We start from the raw sequence: 10765 nt of genomic DNA, 5'->3' as shown, positions 1-10765 counted from the left end.
ATGACGTGGAAGGCACATGCCGATCGCACACTCGTTTAGGCCAGGCCCTGAGACAGAAACACACCCACGTCTAAAATCGACTCCCCACAAGGCACATCCAAGTGCTTCTCATTCTAAAGGTGACAACCTCGCAGCTGCTTTTCATTGAGCACCTTCACCTCCCAGCTCCTCAGACAAGGCAGCCTGGAGGCAGGGGGCGGGTAGGGGACACACAGCCAGTGCTGGCCGCTCCACCTGTGTGTGTCCTTGGACCATGGTTCTGGGGTATGTGCTCCCCAAATCCTGGCATTCCTCACTGTCCAGACTCACCAATACGAACTCAGATCCCAACACCCCGGTCTTCCTCTCCCACTATCCAAAACTCAGAAATGTCATCAGTTACCACAGGAAGGGGCTTCCTCCCTTATGCGTCCCTGCATTTCCTGCCTCCTTTGTGGCCTGGTGGGGCCATGTGACTAATTCTGGCCAACAGGCTGTGAGTGGAACTGACTTGTGTCACTTCTGGTTTGAGACACTTAACAGTGGGTGTGAGTCGTCCACAACTTCTCTTCCCCAGCTGTGGTGACCCAGAAGCCAGCCCCTGAGAGGCGATGTCATAAAACCAGAGCAGTCTGGATCTGTCAGTCATCGTACCAAAGGAGAGGCGCCTGATCCTCATCAAGAAATATATGAGAAATACACCCTTGTATTCATGTCCCAAGAGTTTATGGCTAATTTGTTACTGCAGCATAGCCTAGCCTGACCTACCACCACAAAGGGATTTCCAAGGGTAATTCTTGCCATGTGTGATGTTTGCCTTGCCTGTGTCTTAGAACCCAACCTGGGCCATGCACGTAACACACACATCAGTGCTCATCTTCACAACAAGCCCAGGAGGCACGGATCAGCCCCATTTTACAGACGAGGCAACTAAGGCACGAAGACTAAGTGACCTGCCCAGGGTCACACAGCCTGCAGACGACAAGGGCAAGACCCTGTCCACCGTGCTATGCCAATTCCCCACCAAACCCCACCTGATTCTTAATCTCTAGGTTCCCAATCCCAAGAGCTCCCGCTAGAAACAACATGCTCGCCAAGGAGAAAGACAGCAGCAGATGAGAGGGTGCCCCATCCCGACTCCTGGAGAGATGGCAGGAAGCTTCGCTAGAAAGAAAATGGAACAGTCGTTTAGAAAGAAATAAAATATTTTTTAACTGCAAATTATTTGCAAATGTTCACGTTTCCAGTGTAAGTCATTACAAAAAGATCCCCAAGAAACACTTGGTTTATCTAATGTGAAATAATGGTTTAACTTACAAAAAATAAATATGTATTTCCACCTAAAAGAAGAAAGATGCTTCTCTGGCTTGAAGTCAGCAATGTAATTCACATAGCGAGCATGAATCCTGGGGCAGCCGTGACCTCTCTTTGCTTTTTGGGTCTCACTTTGGTCTCCAATTAAGGGACCTAAAGGGCTTTGAAGAAAGGACCCCACTTGCCCGTTTCCTTCCAGGAACACAGGGACCAACCATCAGATGCTGAGCCAACTTGGCCATTCCCTGGGATGCTGCTCCTTGGCCCAGTACTTCCTCCCAAGAAATTAAAGTCTTGAGACTGTTTTTCTCCCTAGAGCAGTACTTAAAAAAAAAAGAAAAAGAAAATCACTGACACTCATGAATGGGTTCTTTTCTTGTCCCAGAAGAGACTCAGTAACCGTAAGTCAAGTTCTCCACCCCGCCGCCCCTGACAGCCAACCAGAGGCCCCGGGTGAGAAACTGAAATCTAAGAACGAGGAGGAGACTCAACGGGGCTCTTTTCAGTACCAACTGCTCACACTTGGAGGCACCAGCGCTCTTGGCGTTGAATGCTGAGAAACCATGAGCAGGTCTTCTCTTTCGGGACCTGGAGGCGTAAACCCATTCTAGCTACAGGTAGAAAGAGGGAGGAAGGAAGGCAAGGCAAAGATGGGAGCGGGTGACGAGGTGAGCAGTCAAGCGGGGAAGTCGGCGTTGAGAGAGTTCTCCCGGCCTGGAGCTCCAGGGCCAGGTCACCCGGAGGCCAGCCCAGTCCCATCAACGAGAAGCGCTGGGAGACATGCGGCCTCTGGCCCATGAAGCAAGTCCCGGTGGAGGCAGCACTGTGACACTGGTTCCCACGTCTGAGCACCCAGAAGACCAGATGGCTGGTGAGAAGCGCGTCCACGGCCCTCAGGACACTGCCCGAGTGTGAAAATGATCTTCACCAGGCCCCTCACCTCCAAACTGCAGCCTTGGGGAAACAAGAATCTGGGTAGAGCCAGGCAAGGACAGAGAGGTGCCGGGGAACAGGGAGCTTCTCGAAAGCTTGGAACCCGCAGACTTCGGCTGGAGAGATCTGAGGCAGTTGGCTGGATTTGGTCACTAGCATGTTTTATGCAACCGATTTCTCTGGAAGTCTGGCGGCCCAAACCTCCCCACAGAGCACGGAGAGCACATGTGCCCTCCCAGGGGCGTGAGAAAGTGTGTGCGTCTGTGGGGGTAACAGAGGCAAGGATGTGCGTGTTTTGGGGGCGCTGCATCCCTGTGTCTCTCCTGTTTCTTCACAGCCAATTCCAGGCAGGGGGCCAGAGGGTGGCTGCTTTCTGTGTGTTTTGGTTTTGGGTTGTTCTTTTTTTGTTTGTTTTTTGGTTTCAGTCTACGCGAGGCTTGGGTTCCCAAGGATGCTGACTCATCCCTGGCTGCTGGCATGTCGGCCCTGCAGTTCTGAGCAGCTGTACCAGCTCTGGGCTCACACCAAGCCAGCGTCTTTGGCCATGCTGTAGAAAAGACCTCTCTGTTGCAGGAGGCCGGAGGGGGGACCACACTCCCGGATCTCCCCTTTGTCCAGGACAATCACCCTGCAAGGAGGGGACGCAGACATGAGGGGTGGGGAAGGGGTTGGCACCTCGTGCCCCAAGAGCCCACCTGGGAAAGTCCCTGCTTTGGGTCAGGCCCCTAACACCCTATGCCAGGACTGTTACAGTAGCCTTCCACCTGGCTGCCCATCCTCAACCCCAGTTCTAGTCAATGTCAATGTCCTGTGATGCTACCCCCAATACTCTCTATCACCTTTTATATTTCCTTCCCAGCACAATTCCCTTTTATTTGTTGCTGTGTTTATTGTCTGTCTCTGCACCCAGCCCCCAACTAATCTGTAAGGTCCCTTAGGCAGGCTCCCTGTCTGACAGCTCCCTGCTCAGTCCCCAGTGCCTGGAACGGAGCCAGGAATGTGGCAGGTACTCCACACGTGTTAACTGAATAAATGATTGAGTGATGTCAAAAAATGCCTGATACTAACCAGGACAAAGAGAGGTTCCACCAGCTCAGGCTGTCACTAGGCATAACGACAGTGTTGAATGAATGAATGAATGAATGAATGAACTAATGGGTGACTGGGGTGGACTGCAAGGTCAGGAGGCCTTCTGTGCCAGGGCATCACCTCGTGTAGTCCATGATGGTGTTGAGCCGGTGAGCAATGGTGAGGACAGTACAGTCGTCAAACTGCGTCCGGATGGTGGACTGAATGAGGTCGTCCGTTTCCAGGTCCACAGCCGCCGTGGCCTCATCCAACACAAGGATCTTCGTCTTCCTCAGCAGGGCCCGGGCCAGGCACACAAGCTGGCGCTGCCCGACGCTTGACCGGGAGAGAAGGACCAGGAAACAGTGTCAAAACCACCCTGACCCTGAGCCTAGGCCTGAACTGAGAGAAGGGAGAAGAGACACTGGTTGCTGCTTAGACCAGGAGAGCACTTCCACTCCCCACATCTGTGCCCATGGTAGACATCACTAATTGATCAGAATGGTCTTCCCATTGAGCTAGAAGCAGGCTCAGAATTGTTCTCAACACAGGGCTCAGAGGTGATATCCAAAATAACAGGGAGCAAAAATGATCCCATATCCATGCCTTCTGTGGGGCCGCTCACTGCGGACTTTGGACTCAGTCATGTGCCTGGCTTTGGCCAATGGGATGCTGGCAAACATAAGGCCAGCAGAGGCTTGAAATGGGACTGCACACCAGGCTTTGCTCACTCTTGCACCTCTGCCATCACCATGACAATATGCCTGGGCTGGTCTGCTGGAGGATGAGGGACACACGGGGCAGAATCTAACTGCCCCCAGTAGAGGCTGAATAGATCTGCCTACGGCCAGCGGCCACCACCCACATGCGTGAGCCAAGACTAGCAGAGCTGCCTGGCTGACCGCCCCAGTGTGTGAGCGGTGTTGAACACACCTGAGGTTTGGTGCTTGGTTGTCACGGTGATGGATAAGTGAAAGAGGCACAGGATCCCTGCTGCGCCAGGCATTAACACTTCAGTTGCTGGATCATGGGTGGATCCTGGGGAGCCTGGGAGACGGACCACAACCACAGCAGCTGGGGCAGTGGGTGGAGACAGGGAGGGCTCAGAGCAGTGCTATTTACTGACTGGAAGAGAAGCCTTTCCAAAGTTTAACAACTGATAGCCACTCTCCATTGAATGGACTTGGTGTAAGCAAGGAAGCGTTTTGGCCATCCTGGTTACACCTCATGGTAAAATGAGCCTAGACTGAAACCCATCTTAGATACTGAAACTGAGGCCCCAAGAGGTTAAGAGACAAACAGCTCACGTGGCAGAGCTGGGACTCAAACCCAGGTCTGAACCAGATGGAAACAGACAAAACCTACAAACGCCCTGACGGAGGGAGAGCTGAAGCCGAGGAGACCCGGTTGGGGCCTCACCCCTGCCTACCTGAGGTTCTCCCCGCCTTCTGCGCACTCGTGGTTCAGCTTGTGGGGAAGGGCCGACACAAAGCCCTTCAGGTGGGCCAGCTCCAGAGACGTCCAGACCTCTTCATCCGAATACTGGCTGAATGGGTCCAGGTTCATGCGGAGGGAACCCGAAAACAAAACGGGGTCCTGTTCAGAGGGAAGATGGCAGATGACATGTGAGGCTCACATCACGGCGGACATGGGTGGGGCAAAGAGGCGCAATGTAGAAAGTTCTTGCCAGAATTGTTCAAAATGGGGTTTCACAGTCCCCCAGAATCACCACTTCCGAAGATGTCAATAATGGGGGAAAAACGCCTGGAAAACTCTGGGTTGAGTGAAATAAAACAGATTTCTTTCTTGCAAGATTTCCCAGAGCATTCAATATGCAAACGTGTTGGGAACTTTCGGGAAGGGAGATGCAGTATGGGCAATTCCTAATTGCAAGGTACTTGGATTCCTCCCCATCCCACCTCCAAATAAGAACCTTAGAAGAAATATAAGGCAAAACAACACTAAAAGGCAACGTATTAAGGAATCACCACCTACTGGCATCAGTCTAGAAAATTCATTGTTCTCGCCTAGCTCTTAGGAGGGTCAGAGATCCCTGTGCTGACCGACAGCCGGCAGAGAAGCCGGTATCTTAACTGGATCCTCTGAGATGCTCAGGAAGCTGCCTACTGGGTGGCAGGAGTGAAGGAATGAATGAAACCTGCTTAAGGCCCGCTGTTATTTATGTGCTAAGAGGAGATTCCGTGAAGAAACACAGCATAATTTCAGTTAAAAAAAAAAATCATGAAAGTAACAAAGTAGGAATAAAGATAGGTTTGTCCTGAAAATACACACATGTCGCTTTCAGCGTGACCCAGCCCAGCCCGTCGGCCCCACCTGGGGGATGATGGTGATCTTGAAGCGGAGGTCGTGCAGGCCGATCTTGGCAATGTTGACATCGTCAATGATGATCTCTCCCTCGGCAGACTCGTTGATCCGAAACAGGCCCAGGGTCAGGGATGACTTCCCGGCTCCTGTCCGCCCCACGATGCCAACCTGTGGGACAGGAAGGGCCCAGGGTGAGGTGGGAATGCTGCTATCTGGGGTTACCTCCTGCCCCATGGTGCCCTCATTTTAAGTACCAGCCCCAGAGCAATTCAGTCATCTGGTCAACCCACCTCCCACTGTAGCCCCCACCCTCAGCAGCTTCCCAGAGACATTCCTTTAGGGGCTGTTTTTGGCCAAAGGTCAAGAAGGACTCCCTTCTCTTTTCCAGCTCTTTTTAGAAATTAAAATTATAATCAGCTCTTTTATAAGTTAGTTATTTTCAACTCAAGATAATATTAAGTAACAATCAGATTGTTCTGGTGAAATATCTGAGCTGTTGAAATATCTCAAAGGTTCAAGCAGATTCCCCTGCGTCCCAGCTGAGTAAGCAGAAAGAGGTTAGGGATATGACCTGGCCTCTACTTATCCTCTCTTGAGTGAACTGGGCTCCCCATTTAATGGCCAATGATTGATGTTCCAGTTAGAACTCTCCCTTCTCATCTGGGCTCCGAAGAAGCCAGCTCCTCCACCCTCTGACAGCAACTCACAGAGCAGAGTCTCATGATGCAACATAAGCCATAACGCGTCAGTGAGAACACCGCCCACTCTGTTCCTCCCCTTGTTATAAGTTGGAGAAATTCTCTCATGGGAACGGAACATTCTGAGCCTTGGGGTAGGAAGTTTAACAAATCCGTATGTTCAGAGATGAAACACTGTCTTCTGGCAAACGGCCAGGAGGACCCTTGGTCTCAGGGCAAGGATGTCTTCCAGGAACAGCAATACGTTCCAAAATTCTGTCCATTTCACATGTCCCTTGAGCCATCCCTAGCAGAGACGATGACGTCTTTCTGTGCTAGAGACTGCCAACTCGAATGCCTATGGGGCCAAGTGGGCACATGAATGGAGCAGGAAGGGACCAGTCGGTGAACTGGGAGGCTCATGTCTTGTCTAGAAAGAGCCAGGCAAGGAGGATGGGCCCAGTGTTGCCACATGTTCTGATCTTTCAAGAAAAGCAGGAAATGGATTTTTATATAAAACATTCCAGATTTTTCAACACTTGCAACTTAGATTTCTTTCAAAACGTATCTGTGGGCTTCCTTTGGCCCTCGGGCTACCAGTCTGCAACCCTGCTGGGACACTCTCTGAGCAGCTTTTACTTCCATAAGCCCCTCCCCAAAAGGCCACTCCACCCTGTGGTTTGGGACAGGGACAGACTGGGAAAATGACAAAGCTCATTTCATCTGCCTGGTGGCAATCTACGCCCGCCCGTGAACTGGTGGGGGTCAAAGTGCGCCCACCTTCTCCCCTCCATCGATGGTGACGTTGATGTGCTTGAGAACCAGGTCCAGGTCCTCTCGGTAACGCAGGCCGTAGTCTCGGAACTCCACTCGGCCCACCTGGGGCCAGTTGCTGGGGGGTGCCATCTCCTGGATTCGCCAGGGAGCCTGCAATCACAGTGGGTGGTGGGGTGGGGTTCAGGAGTCTGAAGTCCATCTCATGTGCCCTAAGGCTCTGTGTGAGCAGCCTCCACGACCCCTCTGACCACACGGCCCTCTCTCTCGCTCACGATGCTCCCCACACTGAATTCTGGACTGTTCCATGAACACCCACGCCTGTTGCCTCAGGGCCTTTGCACTTGTGACTTCTTTTGCCTGGAGTGCTCTTCCCCAAACCACCCTCTGGACCTGCTCACCTGCTGCAGACCTCAGGTCAATGAGGTCACCCTCCTAGCCCTGGGCCCATCTCTCCCCTCCCCCCTCAGTTTTCCTTCAGAGCACTTACCCACCTCCTAGCATTTTAAGTACCTATTTGCTTGTTTTGTCACCCACGCCCACTGGAAATCCCTTCTATAAGGACAGGTTCTTGTATTCGTTCACTGCTATATCCCAAGGCCCAGCGCACATAGTAGGTGCTCAGTAAACACTCATGGACTGAATTAATGAATGAGTGGTCTTCTCTAGACAGACACAAGGGTAAAGGTGAGATACTCCAATGGCTTCTAAGGTCTGCAGTGCACACAGGAAAAGCAGCAGCTAACACTTGAAGGTCACTCTACCACGTTACCTCGTTTAATCCTCAGTACAATACCACGAGTGGGGTCTTTCCTATCCCCAGTTTACACATGAGGAAACTGAAACACAGAGAGAGAAAGCAACTTGCCTTGGGGTCACACAGCCCCTATTTCTGAAAAGCTGCTTAGTTCAGTTCAGCATTTCCTGAGGTCTACACCTGGATGTGCTCTGGGCCAGGCTCAGGGCTATCTTCAGGGAAGGAGAGGAATGGTGAGGGCAATAAAAGAGAAAGTCCATCCTTTCTCGCCCATAAACTTTTTTTTTTTTACACCCTTTATATAAATAAGGGGACATGCTATAAGAACACAGAGGGGACTGGAGAGAAGTGGGTGGAGCTTTCTACCTATAAATAAATATCATACATAATATAAATAAACACATAAGTAAATACATATATTTTAATAGTGGTAGGACTCTGGTGATCTTTCTCTTGTCTTTTTCAAATATGCTCTTATTCTAAAAGTATAAAAATAAATAATTAAAACTAGTAAAATAAGCAAAATATTTTTTAAAGTAAATTAAATTGAATTTCACACTTTAAATGGGTGAACTGCGTGGCATATGAATTACATCTCGAAAGCTTTTATAAAAATAAATAAATAGATAAATTCAGTGTAGGGTGGGAAACTCCTGGTGTAATGTGCTCTTATTTCCACAGGGGGCGCTCACACCATTCTGACAGATGCTCTCTCCTGGTTCACCGAGTCAGAGCATTAAAGGACCTGGCGTAGTTCACCGACAGAGTCTAACCAGGGTCACTTTGGTCTCATTCCCAAGGGGCATTTTCTTGGAATAAAGTGCGGCATAAAGGCACACACCCAAACCCCGGGTCTGCCATTTACCGGCCGTGTGATCTTAGGCAAGCAACTTAACCTCTCTCTGTCCATTTCCTCACCTGCAAAATGGGGATAACAGTAGAATGTGAGTTATAAGGCTGTGTAAAGAATAAATGAATTATTCTATGTAAAGTGTTCAGTACAGGCCCTGACACCCCAGAAGAGCACAATATGTGTGTCCCTATTACTATTATTATTGGTAGTAGTGGGGATGGTGGTATCTCCAAGCATCACTGCTATTACCAGGATTAACACTACTACTGCTATTCGGAGGTGGTGTGTGGGCAGTTATTAGGGGAAACATGGCACCAAAGCCTGGAGACTTGGGTCCTACTCCCAGCTGTCCCACGGACCATGCGTGACCTCAGACCAGCCATCGTCCCTCCCTACATGCCTTTTTCTTCCATCTATAAAATGAGGACTTGGGTTAAATAAATGCAGGGTTTCCCAAACTTTGGTCATTTCCTTACCAATAACATGATTTTTGCAGTATCCATGTACTGATTCTCTTGTTCCTGACTTTTAATATTTTTAAACGACTCATTTAATTTTTAAACTTATTTAAAGAGAAAATTAGTATGATGCATTTTCCATAATGTAAGTCCCCCCCACAAAATACATTAACAAATAACAGAAGATTATTTTTGTCAGATAGAGGTTGCCTATTGAAGGCCCACATGGTAGGGCTCAAAGGATTCTTTTGGGTAAAGCCACACTGAAGATCATGGCCAAGAGGTCAGGCCGGGGGCTTGCTTTACCTCCTTCTCAGTCTCTGAATACTCCTTGAGTCTCTCCACGGCCACAATGTTGGTCTCCATCTCAGATGACATCCGAACAAGCCAGTTCAAGTATGCGGTGACCTGTGAGTGGAAGAGTCACACGGAGCTTCTAGAGTAAGCGAGAGTTGCTTTATTTCCATGAAGTCATTATTAATTATGAAATGTTTCAGATAACAAAGGTACAGAAAACAGCAACCCCACATACTGTAGCCAGACTTCCTACATTGTGTCTCTTAAGCAAGCACCACATGTCAAAATAACCCAGGGGCCACACAAGTAATCAGAAAGGAAATGAAGAGATATTTTGAACCAGATGATAAGAAGAAAACACAATGTATCAAAATTTGGGAGATGCAGCTAAAGCAGTGCTTCAAGGGATATTTACAGGATTAAGTACATTTCTCTTGTAGCTGGGGGCATCCTCTCATGCCATCAAGGACTCTCCTTGGCTGATGGGGGAATCAGGGCCGCACATCTAATTTCTCTCCTGCACCGGTCGGTCACTGGGCTCTAGACCTGCTCGTCAAACTCTACTTGGCCCCCTTTCCTCTCCCCAACTCCCACAGAGATCCAAAGCAAAGGCCCAAAACCCTGACAATTGGCTGGCTCCCCACTAAGAGAACTGGAAAATCCACCTGAGAGCACCCCCTCTTACCTGCAGTGAGTAAGACACCGAGAGGCCCACCAAGCCAGCACTGAGACTGTGCCGGGAGATCACTGCAAACAGGGAGGCAAACAGGACAATGCAGTTGCCTACACACTCCAGCCGCACAGCTAGCCACCTACGTGGAGACACAGGCAGAGGGACGGATGGACACACACACACACACACACACACACACACACACACACACACACACACATGCGCGCACGCCCAGAGTCAGCTTTTCAGGGACTTGATTTACAGCTGGGGGGGCGGGGTGTGTGTGGCCACTTTGCTAACTGAAATAATTCCCCGATAGTTCCTGAGAGAGGCCTCATTTGCCCTGCTCATGGGACATGGGGAAGGAGGGCTGAATGGACACAATTTCAGGAATCCCTCACTAATCTGGCAACCCCAGGAACTAAAATAGAGTTCTCCAGAAGTGACCTTTCCAGGAAACTGAAGCTTGCCTTTTTAAGAACCAACTTTTTCTCACTGAAACCTTTAAAATACACCCGTGTGTGCGTTTTTTTAAAATATGTCCCAGAATATTCCTAAATACTAAGACATCATCAACTATATGAGGCACCCCCTGATTTAAAATAACTTTCTTCTTGGCAGGAGAGGGGGAGGTGGGAGTGAGAAATAAACCACCGT

General features: G+C 49.8%; 1 protein-coding gene across 4 annotated transcripts in view; it reads right to left on the bottom strand.

Annotated features, from left to right (window-relative positions):
* Positions 1-2203: 2203 nt before the first annotated feature.
* ABCC1 (ATP binding cassette subfamily C member 1 (ABCC1 blood group)) overlaps positions 2204-10765 on the bottom strand; it is a gene marked incomplete at its 5' end in the record, with an annotated part of 134780 nt that continues 126218 nt past the window's right edge. For all 4 annotated transcript variants that reach the window (XM_079719164.1, XM_079719165.1, XM_079719166.1 and 1 more), the window contains 7 exons: positions 2204-2854; positions 3436-3630; positions 4724-4890; positions 5629-5787; positions 7077-7223; positions 9445-9546; positions 10121-10247. In XM_079719164.1, coding sequence (XP_079575290.1) covers positions 2746-2854; positions 3436-3630; positions 4724-4890; positions 5629-5787; positions 7077-7223; positions 9445-9546; positions 10121-10247 — 1006 coding nt within the window. In that variant the 3' untranslated portion in view covers positions 2204-2745. The remainder of the gene's footprint in view (positions 2855-3435; positions 3631-4723; positions 4891-5628; positions 5788-7076; positions 7224-9444; positions 9547-10120; positions 10248-10765) is intronic.

Source organism: Hyperoodon ampullatus, assembly GCF_949752795.1.
Source record: "Hyperoodon ampullatus genome assembly, chromosome: 14".
Classification (NCBI taxonomy): Eukaryota; Metazoa; Chordata; class Mammalia; order Artiodactyla; family Ziphiidae; genus Hyperoodon; species Hyperoodon ampullatus.
Note: the sequence above shows the minus strand (reverse complement) of the source record. Positions and strands in the feature narration are given on the sequence as shown.